Raw genomic sequence first — 20686 nt, 5'->3', positions numbered from 1 at the left:
TGTTTTGCTCCAGAAAACTACTAGTTGCAAATTTTTGTCACCTGTTATAATCCTGATATTTTCTCCCTGAGAAAAAAAGTTGGGACAATACTCTGATCTCTTCTGTGCTGTGAAAACCAGGTGTAAATATACAAATATAGACCTGAACTTACAATTTGATTCGCTTCCCTGAGGTTACCTCTGCTGTTCTTTGAGTGAGTTTTAATAGTTTATCATGACTGATCATACTTTCCATTAATTTCCATTATCATAGGAAGAGGTGGCTCAGTCTGCATATTCAGCTTTTATCATCTTTTGAAGATGTGGCAACTAACACAGCGCAGTAGTTGTGCTAAGAAAAGTATCTGGCTGAGAAATTGTTAAAAATATAGTGTTTGAAAACCTCAGTAAATTACTGTCTTTGTGTATATTCCATATGTATAACAACTGCTGTGACTTTTGACAGCTGGTTTTAATAATTCTCAAGGTTAAATTTTCTACTACTGCAGCTACGCATGGTTGGATATTATTTATCAAATGAATTATTTAACAATATTTTAAATCAATTATCAACTGATTTATCAGAGAGCATTTTTTCTGTCTCACTACGCCTCTCCAAGAGCATCTGAGTAAACACAGACATGATGCCTATATTTCTTATAATCTTTTTAATTAAAAAGATGCTGAAAAGAAAACGCACACACACAAAAAAAAGAATACTGATCTATAGATACAGCTGCTGACATGGGTTTAGTCACAGTAGCCAGAGTACCAAATGAATAGGACCGATTAGGAGTTAGTAGGCTTGTGGTGATGGCAAATGCTCTGGCGACTTAAAGACCCTTGCCCTTGCATGTCTTAAAGCTCTGGTTTGCAGTTCCTAAACAGTCAGATTTTGCTTGTTTTCAAAAAAGTGGGATTCAAAGATAGATGAAGTTCTTGTCACGACAATCTGGACATTTTTTTGGTAATTTCAGACTCACTATAAACCTGTCAGTTGTGGTTTAGGCACTGTGGCAATGCCTGCCCATCTGTGGTGGGAGCTACTCGTGTCTGGGGTTTGTAGCTGCCGGTAGTGCATCTCAGGAATGTGTTTTCACTTGAAGCAATCACAAAGCTGTAGTTTCCTCAGGGATCGTACAATGTAATTGCACATTTACTTCTGTGCATCAGTGACAGACGTGCTTCATCCAGCTGCAGTGAGTTCCTGTGGTGGGACGTGGGGCATTTCCCTGTCTGCATCCCTGTAGCGTGGTTTAGTTTCTAATCTGCTCCTGGGTACCCGCTGCCAGCCTCACCGGGAGCAGGACTCAGCATTCTGCTGAAGGTCTGACTCTACCTGTGGGCCATCACGGGACTGCAGGTGGTGCCTTGCAGCAGCAGTGAAATAGGAAATCGGACATGGGATAGGGGACTAGTGCGTGTCAGGAAGGCATTCCCATCCTCCGTCAGCTGCTGTGGCAGTGCTGTTGCCTCACCGTGCGATTGTTTTATTAAATACATTATTACCTGTGTCTCTACGTCTCCTTTTGCTCCTTCCCACCTTCCTTCTCTCCCCTGGATGTGTGTAGTTATTATTTAGTAGGACCTCGGAGCCTGAAACGCAGCAGGCACCCTACTGTTTTAGGTACAGTTAATTAAGTTTCTCAACTCTCTCTTTTTCAAATGCTTAATACCCATTAAGTGTGCATTGTCTGGCACACAGGAGCCCCCAGCAATGAAGCAAGACACCACTGTGGCAGATGAGCCTGCCTTATAAATCCTGGGTAGATGAGCTGGGATGGGATGGCAGGGAACAGCCTCGGTTTTGCTACAGACACTCGGAGAGGCTGGGAAGTTGGGAGATCCTAGCTGAAGATGCTTTTCTCTGGCAGTTCAGTTTAGAAAAGTGATTACTCTGGGTTGTTTTGGGTACCTTTCTGGTACCCTTTGGTTACTGCCCACCAAGTAATACTTGATTTTTCCTACTAGACCCGCTAAAATCACTGGGTGACGGGTGCAAAATGGAACCCAACATTAATAAAGGATCAGAAATGTGCCCATGTGATTGAGACCGTTTCCTTCCTTTTTATATATTAATTTGATGCTGGAGAGTTGTGGAAGGTTTGCTTTGGGATTGGTTTTCATCGATTGTTTTCATTACTGAAAGAAAAGAAGGAGTGAGAGAAGTCGTGAGTGAATGCTGATTGTCGTACTGAGAATTTTAGCTTAGGCTTCCTCGGTGCAGTTGTATGACCCTTTTGTAATCCTGCTAAAGTAGATGCATTATCTGTGGACCACCAGCTGCTTTTATCAATGCTCAGACATGTAACTGACTCAAGACAACAAAATGTCCAAAATCAGGGCTCATACAGGGACCCAAGGGGCTGCATTTGTTTGTTTCTGTGTTTCCTCCTGCAAATACATTTGATGGACTAGCATTAAGTGCCATAGGTGACATAGTAAATGTTTTATTTTGGGGTAAAGTCAGTGAAAAAATAGATCTGTATTTACCAATGTGGTTTCATTTATCTTTCTAGCAAAGATAAATATATTAATTTGTGCAACTCCAAGAGGCAGTAAATAAGAAGGCAGACAACCTTAAAAGGTCAGGCAGGGTATGATCCAAGTACAATTTTCTGCCTAATATCTGCTTCCTCCCTAATTGGAAGGGTAGTAAGATATCATGCTACTGCTTTCTTAACTATTTAGGTGAATACATGGGTGATTTTGGTAAAAATATTACCATCCTAATGATCACAGCGCAAGCAGGAATCTTTAGAGTGTTTGTGTGTCCTGCACACGTAGCAGCTTAACCTCTTCTTAATATTCTTGACTTCACTAATGGGTGGCAGAATGGTAATCTGAACACAAAATAACATGCCTGCTAGTACGTTTCTTTTCTCAGAACAATAAATAGGCCTGATTTTTGGATGGTTTTGGTTAAATTTTTCATTGTATTTTCACTCCATGTCTCAGTGGTGTATGCTGACTGCCATCTGCTAGATCTTTGATGGCAACCCTTGGTGACAGACAGGAGCTTTTCTGGTCCACAATTCTGTCTTTGGAGAAGAAAAAAAAAAAAAAAAAAAAAAAGGAAAATTATGGGTCCTAAATGAAAGCCCTTTTTCAGCTGGTATATATTAACTCTTTTTTTTTTTTTTCCATGGACATCTGTGGAGCTGTGCCAATTTGCATTAAAAATGTGGCCATGTAGATGTCTGTATTGATTTTTGCTGTTTTCTGATTCGTTCTGCGTCTCTCCTCTCCTGCCCCTCACGGTGCTGCTTTTCACTCCTGGCTTATTAGGTTGGCTGAAAGATAAAGCCGTGGAACACTGCCAGCCTGGGAAATTATAAGGCTGCTTTTAGCTGTTCCTGGTGTACACAGTGAAAAAGTTAGAGGAGGAAATAATGGCCTTCCATAATGCTCACCTGAGAAAGCCTGCCACGTAAAAATGAAACCACGGAATGAAATACTGGAAATGCCCAAGGAGAAGTGATACACAAAAGAACCCAGTGCTGCTGAGAGCTACATATCCCTGCTTAGCGGGGAGAGGTGCAGATCTATTTCTTTTTCTTTTGTCTCTTTTTTTCTATTTATCTGTTTTAACTTTAACTTCAGAAAAGATACAAAGAAAGAAAAATAAAAGATTGATTCATTGGCTACAGCAAGCTGAAACCGAGTTCCTTTACTCTGTTCATAACCCTGTACAAATCTGTAGGTATACCAGCACCCTTTCCTTTCCCTCCCTTACAGTGTGGTCTGGGGGTTGAGTTCCGCACATCCCAGGTCCTCGTGGATCTCCCAGTGTTTGCAGAAAGCAGGGACTGATTCCTTGAAATGACAGTGCATCATTTGGGAACCTTCTCATTGAGAAGAGAAGTGCCAGCATGGACTGGCAAACTCCTTTCACATTGCTATCAAAGGCAATTTCTGAGTAAGGCTGCATGGTGGCTCCTGAATGAAAAACAAACAAAACACCTTCAAAGTAGTTATCCTGCATGAAAACACAAACCCCAACCTCGTCAGAATTCTTCTGCTCCTGAATGCCAGGCCAGCTGTAGGCGTGCATTTCAATCTGGCAGTGATCGTGCACTCCATCCTCTTTTCTTATTCTTTCTGAAGATGCTTGTTAATGAACCTTCTCGAAAAGACACAGAGGAGGATAAAAAGGCCAGGGCACTGGGTGGAAAAGCAACACAGATTGGAAAAGACTGAAAGCTTATTTAATTCTTTCTTTTCCTGATCTCAACTCCCTCAAGTTATCTTTAAAAGGATGTTTAAAGCTTACAGTTAAAACTTTTCTGCATTTAACTGTAATAATTAAAAGCAGCTAAGGGAGCATTCAGTTCCAAAGAGAAAAATTTCAAAACTCATTTCAACCACTGCTGATCATGTGTTTGGGGATGGATGGGATCTTGGGTAGAGTTCACAGTGGCATTTTTACCTTGATTTCTTTTTAGTCTGTTGTGTTCAAATTTCATTTGTTAAGCTTTAAGGTCTTTATCATGTGCCTGTAATTCACCAACCCTCTGGATTCAAAAGGAGACAAATGGGAACTAATGAATCACAGTGACACCAACCTGTGCTTTATTTGAGGAAGTGGTTTTATGACTCTTCCAGTGAAGCAAAAGATGTGGGTTGGACGGAGAAGGAAGTGGGGATGTGGGAAAAGTAGAAAGATTGCAACAAGCCTGATTAGGTCCTTAGGAAATGGTACCGCAGTTTGCATGCTGCTCGCCACGTGGAGCACTGTCCCAACGGGATGCTCAGGATTGACTGTTCCTAATGAGAACATAAACCCAGGAAGTCTGGTATCCTGCTTACATCAATGACTAATTCCAGCCAGTTAAAAGGACATAAAAAACTTGTAATGAAGCTACTGATTCTGTAAGGAAAGGGACCTGCCGATGTGATATTCTAAATACCAAGATCTCAGTCAACATAATTCGTGTTCAGTCACAGCCATCATCTGCGTTTCAGAGTGGATGGTTAAAGTGTCTTACATGCAGATTGACACTGTTACAGGGGAATGTCTTCGGTTTCTTCCGGGGCAGCCTGGGGTTACTGGTCTAATGGCTTCTGGTCAATCTGAAGTTTTGATGTTGTAGTATCTCAAGGGCTCAGTTTAATCCTGCATCATCTTAGATCTGAAGAAACAGGATAAAAGGTAAAGTATTTCTGGGCAGTGGTCACTGGGATATGGCATACACCAAGAGTAGGGGTCAGACATAGGGACAGCCTAGAGATAGGCACAACTGGGGAACAGTGGCAAACGGTATCTTCACAGCTTTTTCTATTGTTGTTAATCCCTAGTAATAGGATGAGTTTGCCATCAATTCAAGTAATTGTATTTCTTCTCCAGGTCACTGCTGCAGCTGTGGGTTGAGACAGTAGAGTACTGTTAGGTTAAGGTTAGGGTTAGAGGCAAAAAGGCTCTGATGAGAGCTGTGATGGACAGGGGTCAGCACTGATACTGAACTAACATCCCTAGCAGAGCTGCACCGAGTAGAGCAAGTAGAGTCTGTAGTACGGAGCTGCACCCTGGAAACTACTCAAGCAGAATTAGTATAACTTTGATATAACTGCTTAAATACCCAAAGGTAAGCCCCAGTTCAAGCAGCTGGCTGAACTATTACCTGAGGTCTCAGAATGGCCAGGGAAAAAAAACCTGTGTGTTTCGTGGAATTTTTCAGTATGAAACTGTCTTTCCTATTAACAGCTATGTCTTCTGGAGTCTGAACATGCAGCGCAGGATTTTCCTCCTGAGCTGAATTCTGTAGTTCAGTTCTCAGCTCACACAGAGCATCATGTAACTCATTACTGAAACACTGTGTGAGTATCATGTCTCAGTAATTAGTATGTAGAAGTAAACTATTAGTAGAGCAAATGCAGTTTCACAATTAAAATATGTAGATAATATATATAAGTCTTTTCTATAGCATCTCTGAACAGGGAAGAGTCACGGTGTTGCAGTGGTTGGATGGAGAGTGACTTGGCCAATCCCCTACTCAGAGCAGGGTCAGTCAGTGTAGGTAGCTCAGGACCTTCTCCAGTTGAGTTTTCTCCAAAAACAGAGATACCACAACTTTGTTGGGCCACCTGTTGATGTTTTCTGGATATGTTAAGGCTCTAAATACAAACACCAAAATTAATCTTTGCGCTGCAGTTGCTTTGAAAACATTGAAGTTAGGACTAGCAAGCATTTCTTGAGAAAGTTCGTTTCTCATTTGCATTTTTACAGGATGCATTGCTCAATCATACTAGTAAAAATATCTTTTCAAAGAAACATGGGGAAATGTGTATTTCAATACATGTACAATTGCTCAAATTTATTAAAAGTACAGTGAGCTCTGTGTCCAAAAAATAAATCATAGGAACCAATGGGTTACTTGCAGTTGGCTGCGGTACTGAGAAGGCTTCAGGAGCAGACATCTCTGTCTGGATGCATGGCACAGCGCTGCTTTTTAGTTGTTCTTTTCAGTCTCGTTTTATTCCACAGCAGTAAAACTGCAATTTTAAAATTGTGCACTGATCTTTTCCACCAGTGCACATTGTACAAATCTGCTGAACTAACAGCAATTGAGAGAACACAGACCTGTAGGTTCATCTGCCACTGAATCATGATATTTAGCGTTTTTCAGATACTGTATCTTGTATAAATTGTTAGCATTGGAGAGCTACTAAGCCCACGTCTTTCTTGGACCTTCAGCTTGCACAGGTTGTTCCCCATGTGTAGCTTATCACAAATCACCATTTATGCATTAACACAGCCCTTTGACCCGAACTGTGTGGGTCCTGCAAAGGCTTGTTCATTGCAGCACTAAAATCCAAGAGGGTTGTTTCAGGTTATTAATGCTTCAGTAGGGATGCAGACAATTCCCTTTAATAGCTGATGGCTTTCCACTGCCCTCCCTCCAGCGGTTCCCTTACCTGGTGCTCAGGTCTGACATGGGGGTTTTTCCCCACGCTGAATGGTAGAGCTCCCTGACATGCAGGGAGGCAGGGCCAGCCCCCAGGGACGTTTGTGGGTCACTTTGGCTATGCCTTTTTCTCCAGGCTCAGCTGCTGTTTGGTTCTGAGCTACTTGTCCCAGGAAGGCTTCAGGTCAGACACAGGAGCAGCGGCTGAGCTCAAGACCCCCCTGCCTGGTAAGGGAACTACCGTCCTGTATCACAGGTACAATGTGTGCAGAGCACCATGCATCACACAGGGCACTCCCTCCTGCTGCTCTGCAGTAGGTAATGGGCTCAAAACAGCCTCTGCCTGCTTCTCCAGTGTCTCTCAGGCTCTCTCCCATGCACTTCCTGCATACAAATTGCAGATCCACAGCCCAGGTAACAAAGCCACTGCCCTTTTCCCTGTCCAGGTGCCTTGACATTTCCAACGGTAAGAGTTGGGGGTAGTCGTTGATTTTATATGGACATACAGATCATAAATAATGGCTCGCTAATTCCAAGGAGGCCACCACTGTCAAATCACATCAGCTAAAATGAAGTCAGTCTCCCAAGATACCATGCAGAAAAACGTACTCTCTAAAACAGAAGCTTTCTTTGCTGTGTCCCTATGCCTGTTACACTGCTTATGTATTTAGACTGTAAAATACTTCAGGCAGGGATTACCTCTCCCTGCTGTGCTTTACTCAGCACCACATGTACCACTGTCTCTTTATGCAATAATTAATAATAAATCTTCTAGTAATCTCGTTACAGCACAATTTTCAGACTGTTACTTCCTCTGTGTGTTAGATAAAACAACCCAACAGATGATTTTGAGACTGAAGCAGTGCTAGGTATTTGGGGTTTTTCAATCACTTTAATATTGGGAGACTTACCAGGAAATCTGGATTATATGGTAGAATATGTGTTTGTCTGCTGTTGCTGTTACACTGGAGTAACCTAGGAATAACTTTTCTGAAGTTATGAGAATTTAATATAATCTTCTTAAGGCAGAAAGCTTCTCATGTAGCTATGTATCATCACAGACAGAGAAACTAAAAAAAAATGCTAATACCTAGCTCTTTGTGGTTATTTCATGCAGAGTATAGATCTTGAAACTGTTTAAACAGTGCCTCATTAACCAGCAGCATTAGCCTTGTGTTAGATGTAAGTGATACACAGGCCTTTTCTGGGCCTCTGCAAAATGCTTCGTGGTACCTTCTATGAAGTGGCTGGACATCATAACGTTACCCAGGCCTTTACTGTAAGATACCAGCTTGGTATTGAAGCAGGCAGCTCCAGACATGGAGTTCTCCTGCCACCTCTTCTACGACATCGCCCCTGGAGGTTTGCAGTTTTGGTTTCCATCAGCTCTATCAGCCAGCACAGTCTCATCTCCTCCTTGTTCCTGTCTTACACATACTGAATTGTCCCATTTACAAAACCGGGGAAGGCTGAGGACAGGTCTGGTTTGGAAACAGAGCAAATTTGCATCGGTGTCTTATTTGCAGGGATAGTCAAATCCCATGCCTGCTTGTCTTGGATAGATTTTTGGTGGGAGAAAGTAAATTTGTGTATTTGGCCGGCTAGAAAGGGAAAACACTGCATTTCTGAGAGTGTATGTAGCTGACATTTAATTTGCATTATGCAGTCTTCTAATTCCTTCCTTCTGCATGTGTATATTTAACAGCATTTATGTATATGGAGAGAGAGAAAAAGGGAGAGAAAATGAAGCTGACTACCTCCAGAATCCCAGTGTAAAATGGTTATCCCTAATATATGTACAGTCTGTAATTTAGGAAATTGTTATAACTGGAGTGAGGTTAAGGAAGGGGTATTTCCGAAGCTCAAGTACTGTTTGTATTTGCTGATTAATTCCAAATGAGGGCAGAAGCACTTAAAGGAATACTATAAAGGTACATTTTCTCTTTTCATTTAGAAACATAACATCTGAGAAGCATTTATTAGCAAAACATCAACTCTATTTGCACATTTCCAAATAGAATATTAGAGCAACCAAATTTTAATTTTCATGTCTGTAATTTGTTAATATAATTACGGCACAGTACAGTTAGGTGCTTTCAGATCTTTCAGTGTTAATTAAAAAGCTAATAACTTGAAAAGCTATAAATATTGAGGTAGAGGGGCTAGTGCTTCAGGCAGTTAATCCTTTATTTGTCATTTACTAAAGATCCATGTGCTGGAAAGTCAGGCTTTGCACTGAGCATAGCACTACGTGGCTCAGCTCCTCCTTGCTCCCTGATAGATATTCCCACCACACACAAGCAGCCCAGGGTCTGATTCCCTAGCACAAATCAGCACGTGCACAGCTAAATGCAAGCAGAAAGCAGAAGACATCCCACCATTTTAGTCCATTAAGTTTTCTTCCTTGTCTGATTTCACCTCCTCAGCCCGATCCAGCCCTGCCTCTCTGTGGATTCACGCTGGCACGATGTGAAACAATCCATTTGTGGCTTCTCCTGAAAGATGTACCTGTCTGGCCACGAATAGATTGGTGTAGTCTGTTATGTAGTAGACAAGAGAAACTGTCTGAAATGTTGTCTGCTGCACCAGGCGTAGCGGTGTGTGTTTGTCAGAGGACATGTCCTTGTGCTCACAGGGGCTCAAGCCAGGAAATTTAGGACATACACCTCGGTCAGCTCAGGTTAGAAATGGTTAGGATGTTTACATTTTCAAATCTGGGGAAATTGTTCGTGGTTCCAAATTAAAAAAGGAGAGCCCCTATTCATCCTTCCTTGCTGGAATCTTGATTATGAATCTCCCAAAACAACTTGTTGGGGTTCCCAAGCAGCATATGCCTCATTGGGACTGCCCAGGTGGCAGAGGGTCAGTTTGTGCCTCTGTGCTGGTGAGAAGCCTCAGACCAGCTAAAAGGGAAAAATGCTCTGTGATTGTCATGCGGTGGCTCAAAGTAATTGTCTTTATTCCCTCACAAAGCACTGAAATTCTGATAGGCTGAAATATGAAATTGTTGTGTCCACACAGTGCTTGCTCTTCAGTCAATGGAAATGGAAGAAAGATTTTATATAGACGTAGTGATCCTGTTTCTGAATTAACCGTATTTGAATATAGTCTGGTTTTAATAGAGTGACTCCTGATTTGTGCTGGTAGGGGAGAATAATGTTTTGCATTAAATGCACTGTGTTCTGGTGTTGATTGTTTTAAATGCTCTAAAATAAGACATCTACTTTAACAGAAAATGGACTTGCACTTCAGTTACGTAAATGAAGCACGAACAAATGAAAATGTTGTACCACACAGGAGGAAAAGCTATGTTTTAAATTCTAAATGGTACCATTGTGCCGGACAGCGTGCACAGCCAGATACACGCACACATGCCCAACACAAAGCGGCTGCAATTAAGAGAGTTTTTAAAACAGCCAATAGTACAAACATTGGAACTGGGAAATGACATTCCTGCTTACAAAGGCAAGTGTTTGAGAGTGCACCTCAGCTTTGTTTCAGCACATAGTTATTTACCTTACGGAAATCATTAATTCTGCCCAGCGTTTTTGAAGAATGGCTTGATGATGAGCTTCCTAAGAGGCACTCAAAGGAAGCATTGCTTTCTGTAGTTGGTTCAAATTGTTTAATGTTTGTCAAACTTGAATTGCATTCGAAGGATACATTGTGAGTAATGGATTTCTCCTGCTATTTACACATGGGCAAGGCTGCACAGCCACTCCATGCTGCAGTTTATTGCACTGCATTATGTATGAGGTGGTTTTGCAAGCAGACACGTAAACACAAAGGGGGGGAGGAAAAAAAAAAAAAAAACAACACCAGAAAGCAGATCTGTGTATTGTCCAATATACAAGCATTAGGAATAATTTAGAAAAGTTTTTAACACTCAGGTGCAAATGTTTGGAACTATAGCACCGAAATGTTATTTACTGCATGCTTAGCAGAAAACATGGTAGCTTTACCATGAAGCTGCTCCTCCTCTTGTTGGAATTAGTTTATAGCTACTGTAGTGTTGCTACACGACCCAGGCAATCCCAACAGCCTTTATTGAAAATATAGGGTCACATCTTAAAAAGAGCTATGCTGTTTCATTTCTCATTGCTTTAAGGGGATTTTAGGTGCTAAGTCCATTTGTAAACCTGCTGCTCAGAACCATTAAGAGGTAGGTGTGTGGTAAGTAAGAATCGGCAAATGGCTTAAAGACACCCATCACACTGTGATTTCAAGTCATTAGGGTATGCTCTGCTTAGGGATTTATTGCTAAATCCTCCTAAGCTCCTATCTGTACTCCCTAGGTAGTCAAATACCTGTGCTGTTCAGGCTGTGAGCACCAACACCTCACAAAGACAGATTCACCCAGACTGATTGCACCTTTCTTTCTGGGTAGTGTGTTGCCCATCCCGTGGGGCCTTATTCAAGTCAGCTCATTCCCTTAGTAATGGCAACGAAAGTGTAACAGCAGGTAAGAGTCACTGCTCACCTCTGGGAGTCCCCAGAGCTTACAGCATGGCTCTGCAATAGGACTAATCAGAGTACGTCTTCACTTCACGTGAGGAAGGGTGTCAGGATTTGACTCTATCACTAGTAAGGTTACTGCCTTAGAGTTTGGCATCCTTGTAGCTGGGAATCACCACTGTGTGGAGCACAAGATAGCAGCATCTTGTCAGTACAATTCATTGGCTTTGTGAGAGCTTGGAAGGGTTCATTCCTATTTCTTTAAACCTCCCAAATGCTGTGCTGGACTGAAGGTAACCAAGGCTTTCTTGGGTGAGCTGTCATGGATAGTGAAAGGACAGCACGGTGCATACTGCAGCTGATATCTGGGCACTTGGTGTCTGAGTATGAAATCCAGTGTCAGACTGTGATTTTCCAGGAGGCAATCTGAACGTGGATGTGTTGTCTTGGGTATAAACTTGTTAGTTCTGGAACAAGCTAACTAATGAGCACTGCCTTGGTACAAGAGTCAGGGAAATTTTTTATAAAAGCGATCCAAAGGGATCTGACAGCCATTACAGTGAGCGATACCAAAGCTACTTCAGCAATCTTTGTGCAAGCTCTGATTCAGGTCCCAATAGTTTTCTGTGACTATTTATCCTCGAGTGTTACGTTCTTAATTTGGCAGGAGAAGTGAACTTAACCAACCAAAGACATTTCTAAGCTGTACCTGACAGGCTGGATCCCCAGCAGCACTTCAGCCCTTCTGCAGGTTGGAACTACTACTAATATAATTAAGTAATACCAGTCTGTGGACGAAATATATTAACTTTAGACAGTCTTAATATTGTACACAAGAGCCTGAGGATTGATAGTCCTTGTAATCTCTTATCTAAACATAGGAGGGCTGCATATGCTGTTCATAAAGCGCTGAAATCAATCATTACAGTGGCAGGCAGGTAATTGGGAAGCAAGCTCCTACTTATGCAGACCGTGAGGGGATAACAGCCTTCAACAATTTTTTTACAAATATTATTATGTCTCGTCTTTCAAACCTCAAAATCTAAAGTGAGTCACTTAGAATCCATTTGTGAGCACTTCACCGGTAGCATAACTTTGAGAACTACAAAAACTTTGCATTTCCCATTATTTCAGAGAGCGTGAGGGCATCCAGCACTTCAGGCAGAAAGATCTAGAAACGCGGGAGTGCCAGAGTTTGACACCGATTGCTGGAGCTTAGCACAGACCTGGTACCTGACTACAAGGAGGGGGACTCAGAGCCGTAGATCCAGGTAACAAATGAAAAGCAGCTCTTAGAGTAGGATCAGATTTTAATTAACATTGGTTAAGTCCTTTGAAATGCTAAGGCTTAAAACAATTATACGACTGCAGAGCTCCCTAAGATTTTTTTTAATGAAAGTCTTGTACAGGGGATCTTGGAACATTTAAGTACAAGACTGTTTACACGTTCAGCCAGTCGAAGATAGTCAGAAGGATTCAGTAATTGGAGTTTGTTACTAAAAGCTTCTCCATGTATTAAACATTAGCAGAATGTTTCTAGCTATGAAATGAATTAGGCCTAACTAAACCGTTGTGTGAATTAGCAGTATTCACTCTGATTTTCAGATTAGTTACATTAATTTTAAATACTGTTTTCTGCTGGGAAGACTAGTAAATACATGATAATAAAAATTGACTCTGTCCCATTAAAACATTGAGAAGAGAATATACTGTTTTCATTGTTTTTAGTAACTCATTGTAATCCACAACTTTCATTGAGTTTGCTGGAATTTATCCTCTTTTATAATGACACCAATAATTATCTTATTTTGTTTTTTATTACTTCATAAGATGAATGAAAGTTGTTTCCATTGCTCAGAGGAGCACAGTTTAGCTCTATTAGAAATGTGAGGAGTTGGCAGTGGTCCCACTTCTCCACAGAAGGATGCAAGTCCTTTAGGCTCCTCGGTGTGGTAGGCCCCATCTGTGCTTCCCCACTTGAAGAACAACAGTTGTTTTTGCCTTATGAAGGCTTGGGGTTTTTTTGTGCGTGTATTTTCATTTGGTTTCTTTTTTCTTTTTTATAAATTACGATTCGGATCTTGGTCTTGCAAGAAGCTTGTGTGGGCAGATCTGAGCATCCGTACAGCTCCCATGAAGTGTGAAATACAAACTGTTGTTTGCCTCATCACGTTTCATCTGAATGCTGTTTTTTGGCAGGAAGGACTGGTTGTCTGTATTAATGTTGAGGGTTGTGACCACAGCTTTTTGCACATAGGGCGAGCTGACAGTTAGCTGGGTAGCAGTGGAAAAGCAACAGAAGAAATGTGGGATGTTTCTTACATCCTGTGATACTAAAGCATCTTCTTTTAGCAGGCCACGCGTTATATATCTTCGCTGCTGCACATTGCATTTATTCTCTGATGACTCATAGCAGCAGCAAATCCTTTACTTTCTTTTGTAATGGTAGTATTTTATAAAGTACAAACAAAAAACCTCATGTATGTTTGCAAATTATTTGAAGGGTGTTTGAATAAGTTACAAGTTTTTAAGCTGCTGCACAGTATGTATTAGCGTTTGTTTCAGGGCTTCTGTGTAGATAAACAAAAGCTTTAAAGACTCTGGAAAAAGGCTGATCCCCTCTCCTCCCAAGAGACACCATCCTCTTCCTTTCCCTTCCTCTCCACTTTGAAATTACTGCCTATAACCCCAGCATAAAACACACCGAAGAAAAATTGTCTTTCTCTGGAAATATTTACATGCTGCTTAGCACAACAGAGTCCTGATTTTAATGTAAGGCCTTTAGATGCTGCCTTAATGCTGGTCAGTAAATAACCTTTCTAAAAATACCCGAAGACGTGAATCTTGATTACACTGTAGCATTCAGCTCTGTAGCAAAATTTCCTTTTGATGATTCTTCAATTCTAATCCAGCATGAACTTTTTGCCGTGTTATGGGGATAACTATTTACTACCGTGATAAGAGTTCAGCCTTTTCTGCCAGATGCACGCTCTTCTTCTCCAGGACACTGCAGGGAAATTGGAGCACTAAGGCAGCGGTTTCAGTTAATTTGCTACTTAAGATATGAAAACAGACAAAATTAACCTCACAGTGTCCTCTTCCTTTGAGTCCTGATTTATGATGGCACTTGGCTGGGAGAAGTGGAAGGGGCTTTGGTGTCTCCACATGTTTGGGTTGGCATGCAAAGCTGCTCTGGTGTCACAGGGTGCCTGGGACATCAGGTTAGGGCTCTGGCTGTGACATTCCACATTTGTCAAGGACTTAAACACCTCTCTAAGGTAACACATGTATATACAGGCACCCTTGTAGTTCAGGAAGAGGATTTTACAGTTTAAATTACACTTTTACATTCCTTTGAATTACTGGTTAATTGATCACTGTGTTGGTCTAATCTCTCGTTTTCCTCATTTGTGTTTGATGATAAAAGCTTGCTGAAAATGCATAGCCATCAAAACCATTAGTAGTTGTCAGGGTTTAAAACATGCAATCTCAAGCCAAGTACAGGCTTTCTAAAAATCATACTCTGTGTGAGGCACTTGCATAAATATTAACTCTCATGTACAAAATCACACCAGAGAACTGCTGCAATTAGATGCCAACATGATGAGGGAGCAGCAAGATGCTCCTGGGGGTGACTTATGGAGCAATAATTCACAAGAAGGTACTGTTAGAGAAAGGCAGAAGGCCGAGTGCTGTTAAATGCAGCAGGTGTGAATTACTGCACTATAATTCACAGGCTTGGGTGTCTTACTGGAATTATAAAGTAGCCCTATGCAAATATTTCTTAAAGATGCAAGGACAAATAATCAGACATAGCTGGGCTATCCCTCATCTAAGGATCTCAGTGTCTTAGACAGCAACAAGGTATTGCATCAGAAAAGTAAAGGAAGAAAAATGGGTTATTTTAAACTGAATAAAATAACTGAATATGAGTATATTAAAAATATTTACTTTTAGTTTGCCTGCTTTGTCAGTTAGCCACTGAATTTGACTTTCATGAGCTCTCCTGAACTCCCCTGTTCAGTTTTCTCCTACTAGGGTCTCTTTGTGGTGCAAAGGCAGCTGAAGTGCCTACAAAAACAAGGTTCTGATTATCCTTGTTCTAGGAGCTTCCTCACAAGGATTAATCCAGTCTATAAATGACTGGAGCAGATGGACAGAATCACTGTTTTTAGAGGTATGTTCTGGTTTTGAGTACCCACCTTTAATACTGTGATTAATTTTTACTCCTACCTGAAGCAGAACTCCGAGAAGGCTGCAATTATCTGTAGCCTCTGTAAATAAGGCTGCTTCATTTCCCATTAAAATGTTAAATCTGTAGGTTAATAACAAGTCAGCCATTATCATTACATATACAGCCTGAAAATCGAAGCCATCCCCTCTAAAACCAAACATGCTGATAGATCCAAGCACATTCTTATTGTTATAAAAATACTCAAATTTCGACAGATGGGCTCTCAGGAAAGAGCAGTTAGTGATTTGTTTAAGAAAGGACAATTGATGAGTGCTTACTGTGAAAGAGGGGCTGGGATGTAGGCTGAGCTCATGAAGAACTAAATCAACTTCAGGTTGTGTGGCTGTGCCAGGCAAACAGAGGAGCCTGGTGTGATCTAATGAGTTCAACAGCTGCTAGGTGTCAATTTGCAACAATGCTATAAAAAAATGATTTGATGTTGTCTCATGGGAGATTTGTATTTAAAACACATATTTGGATATTTCTATTATGCAGAATGCACCTCTAAAAAAAGGTCCAAAATGATCTCTGATCAATAGCATTCTTTCTGAGTTTGTTTTTTGTCGCTTTGGGTCAGTTGCACCATTGCTAATTTGCAGCTTTGGTAATGAAAACAATATGTAATATTGTTATCTTTCTAGGTTATTTTTACTTAGCCTATGGTCCAATCATAGAAATGGTGGCATCTTTGGCTTCTTTTTAGGCCAGAGTATTTGAACTGCAGTTATGTTATTTCCTAGGTGTGTTATCAGAGGCTGTAGACAATCCTGGCCCCACACTGGCCTTCTATCTGTCACCATTTCCATGTAGGCAATGTGCAAGTGGCAGCATGTAGAAGTGTCCAGCATTTCTTCAGTATTTGTTATTGATGAATTGTATTCTAAAAGCATGGGAAAAAAGAATCTAGATCTAAACAAAATTCCTTAGCAAACCTCAGTCAGTCAGGCTCCTTTAAAAAGCCCTCTTTCTGTAAAAAAAAGACTTTAATACGCCTTGTAATGCTCCCCAAATTAGCTTTCTGCTATGGTTATTTGGGGCTATTTCAATACCTTTATGAAATTGAGTCATCTTCTCTTACAAAGATATCACTAATTAAAACCAAGATGAGTGACTGCTTACACAGCGTGGTGGGTATGATTGCAGAGTTACTCGAGCGCATGTGACAGCATACGTATCCTCTAGGAACATCCCAGGAATAAAAGTTGGTAAGCTATCCAAGAGCGAATGTCAAATTCCTCAAGCAAAAGCTTGACTGAACTGTGGTGCCCATCAGAGATTCTAAAAAGGTCTCCAAACATTAGATAGAGAAGTCAGCTAGCTGGAAGGATTGATTTCATTATGTCCCTCTGGCCCATTCCTGGAATGCTGCCTCAGCCTGCCATTCCAGGGTGTTTTTGACCTCTGGATCTGACAAAAGAATTTGAGCCAGGATCCATACTAACAGAGACAACATTGCCATGGAAAGCCAGGCAAACCTTTAAAATCCCACCTTTGCTCTACCCCATATCCTTGACACTCAGTGTTTCTTCAAGCTTATCTAACAACGTACATGGCAGGCTTTTATCTCCAAAATCTAGGCAACAAGTTGCTGTCATTGTACTACTCTGCATCCTTCATCAGGCTGGCGTTCTCAGATGGAGACCCAAGAACTAGCTCTCTCTGTAACAGTGACATAATTTTCCCATACAGAAATGTTGGGTTACCTTTAAAACACATGCAAAGGCATGAGGGTTTAGTGGCACATAAATAGCTGAAAGGAACAGTAGTCATGGTGGCTATATCCCCAGACAAAAACATGAATGTTAATTGTGCTCCTTTGAGAAATTATAACACGAGTTAATTGGCATTTTGGCTCCAAAGGAGGGTTGGTAAAAAGCACATTCAGGATTGTCCCTGTTGTTAAGGTTTGGTGATGTCAGCCTGCCTGAATTCAGCATTTTAAGTTACCAGTCAAAAGGCAAAAACAAATGGGGTTAATGAGTTACCTTCTCAAATAAACCTTCCAAGCTGGTTTTATTTACTTCATGGTTATGTAAATTTAACACTATTTCTGCAAGTGTGCTTCTGTGGGCTTTGCTTATTTTTGTAAATAACATTCCTTGTCACTGAATGTCTGTATCTACCTGCCAAAATGAACCAAAAATCTTTAACAGACAAGCTGTTAAAAAGATTTTCTTGTAGTCAGAACTTTGAAATTCTCTATTCATGAATCCAGATGATTGAAGAGCATTACAGAAATGAATTAAAAATACCATCGGTTGTTCCACTTATCAAAATGGTATCAAATCCTTCCTTGTGGATGCAGATGTACCCACTGCACTCATACTGCAACTCCAGTTTTCATTCATTTTCTCTTAAGCCCATGTTTTGTTCAAGCAGGATTTCAAGGCATGAAGAGGCCTTTAAAAGAATTCAAAATTTATATTCAAGGTAATTGAAAACAACATGTTGCTTTCTGCATTTTTATGTGGTTACTGCAGGATGAAAATGCTCTCCTGAATTTCTGTACTTGTGTCACTGCTATAAATTCTTGTGTCACCAGCATTGGCTTAACACAACGTGACTTACCTAATTGGACACGATGTGTCACAGCAGCTGTGTGCCAGCCTGGATCTTCAAATAGGCCTTTTCGGGTGGTGGCAGCTTTATATGTTCCTTCTAGCCAGAGAAGCTGGTTAAAAACACATATATGTTCAAGCTGACCCCGGTTCTGTAGCCATGAGGGCCATTGTGACACGATGCTGGGCGTTGGAACACAGAGCCCCAGAAGACTCCAGCCCTGCCTGTCCCAACCAGGGGCTCCTCCACTCCACAGCTGCGGCCAGGGCCCATGGACAGCATGGCCGGAGAGTTCGGGCTCATCCAGCTGGGTACCTACGTGGAGATCAAGCGCAGCGATGGGCGCATCCATCCAGCGCTGGTGACAGAGCTCCATGAAAGCACCTCCAGCATCACTGTGGAGTGGATCGAGAAAGGGACCAACAAGGGCAAGCAGGTGGATCTCCAGCTCGTCTTTGACCTCAACCCTCACCTGGCCCCAAGAAGTCCATCCACGAGCAGCGTCAAGGCCCCGCTGTCAGCCAAAGGAGACCAGAGCCTGGTGAGCGAAGGGCAGCCACAGCCCATCAAAGTGGAGGAGCCGTCTGGAAACAGCAGGGGCCCTGCAGGAGTCCAGCTTGGCTCCAGACCCAGGTGGGCATTACCAGGCGCGTGGCAGATTGAAAGGCTGCGAGACCACCGGGTACGCCGTCGGCTGGCGATGCAGGAGCAGCGAGCTCAGCAGGCCACCGTGTCACTCCAGTCCAGGGCCGACGTGCTGGCCATGATCCAGGAGTGCCGCAGCCAGCTGGACTGCGAGGCGCTGCAGGCCTCCATACCCCGGCAGCCCCATCGCATCTGCGTGTGTGTCCGGAAGCGGCCGCTGAACCAGCGGGAGATTGAGCTCAACGACATCGACGTGGTGACGGTGCCCTGCCAGGACGTGGTGATGGTGCATGAAGTCAAGCAGAAGCTGGACCTCACGCAGTATCTGGACAACCAGATCTTCCGCTTTGACTATGCTTTTGATGACCGTGCCACCAACGAGCTGGTGTACAGGCACGCTGCCCAGCCCCTGGTGGAGACCATCTTCCAGGGGGGCATGGCCAGTTGCTTTGCCTACGGTCAGACAGGCAGCGGCAAAACACATACCATGAGGGGAGGCTTCTCTAGCAAGAGCTCTGAGTGCTCCAAGGGGATCTACATCCTGGTTGCTGAGGACGTCTTCCACAGGCTGAAGGATCCTAGCTGCCCAATACTGGAGCTTCGAGTCTATGGGGCTTTCTTTGAGATTTATGGGGGCAAAGTGTTTGACCTGCTGAACTCGAAGAAGCGGCTGAGGGTGCTAGAAGATGGGAAGCGTCAGGTCCAAGTGGTGGGCCTTAGGGAGGAAGAGGTCACCAGCGTGGAAGATGTCAGCAAACTGATTGAAATAGGCAGCAAGTGTCGCACGTCAGGCCAGACTTCTGCCAACTCTCACTCCTCCCGGAGCCATGCCATCTTCCAGATCATACTCAGGAAGAGGGGGCATTTGTACGCCAAGTTTTCACTGATTGATTTGGCTGGGAATGAGAGAGGAGCTGACATCTCCACTGCAGACAGGCAAACGAGGCTGGAGGGGGCTGATATTAATAAAAGCCTCTTGGCACTCAAAGAGTGCATCAGGGCACTGGGACATAACAAAGCCCACACCCCGTTCAGGGCCAGCAAACTCACCCAGGTCCTGCGGGACTCATTTATCGGGGAAAACTCACGTACCTGCATGATTGCCACTGTCTCTCCAGGGATGAGATCCTGCGAGCACAGCCTTAACACCCTGCGGTATGCCAACCGTGTGAAGGAGCTGGTGGTGAATTTAAACTCCCTTGGACAATCCCGTCAGGAGGTGCCAAGGTTCCTGCATCGGATAAAGGACACAAAAAAACCCTGGGCTGTTCAGAACCCCTCCGGGACACCTGAGTTACAGCTCTCTGGGGTACAGCCTGACAAGGAGGTATCACCCCAGTTATTCACTTTCAATGCCAAAGGAAAAGTGCAGAAGAAGAGAAAAGAGGCAGATGAGAAGGCGCTTCTGGAGGAGCATCAGGAGTCTCTGCGATGGTTGAAAGCATTCCTACAGGTGGCTGAAGAAATAGACTACAATGTGGATTTTTACGCTGAACAGTTTGAATCAGTCCTGGGTCAAAAAATTGGCACCCTGACTGAGATTCAAGAAAAAGTCAAATTATTCCGGTCAATTCTTTGCAAGGAAGAACAGGGCAGCAACCAGAGCTGCATGAAGAGATCTCGTGTGCTGTAAGCTGTGCTGGAGCCCCCCAGCCCCTGGGACTGCTGGGCGATGAGAGCTGTTAGATACCAGCGCTTCAACAAATCCAATGCTTAAAAAAATCTTAAATGGTGTCTGCAGGGATATGCTGTTTGTTGGTTTGTTTCTATTTCTTGGAAATAATGGTTCCATCTTGTGGGAGAATAGTCCAGTGTTTTTTCCAGGAATTTTTCATTGCAGAACATAAAACCATGCAGTTTTGAGGACCTAACCTGTAGGAAAAGAATTTACAGAAAATGTATCTCACCT

The 20686-nt window shown here is 42.6% G+C and overlaps 1 protein-coding gene across 1 annotated transcript; it reads left to right on the top strand.

Annotated features, from left to right (window-relative positions):
* Window positions 1–18412: 18412 nt before the first annotated feature.
* Window positions 18413–20455, top strand: KIF2B (kinesin family member 2B; the record flags this gene model as incomplete). The annotated part of the gene is made up of 1 exon (XM_084492526.1): window positions 18413–20455. The coding sequence occupies one exon, from the start codon at window positions 18413–18415 to the stop codon at window positions 20408–20410; it is 1998 nt and encodes a 665-aa protein (XP_084348652.1). The 3' UTR covers window positions 20411–20455.
* Window positions 20456–20686: the final 231 nt, after the last annotated feature.

Source organism: Aythya ferina, assembly GCF_964211825.1.
Source record: "Aythya ferina genome assembly, chromosome: 18".
Lineage (NCBI taxonomy): Eukaryota > Metazoa > Chordata > Aves > Anseriformes > Anatidae > Aythya > Aythya ferina.
Note: the sequence above shows the minus strand (reverse complement) of the source record. Positions and strands in the feature narration are given on the sequence as shown.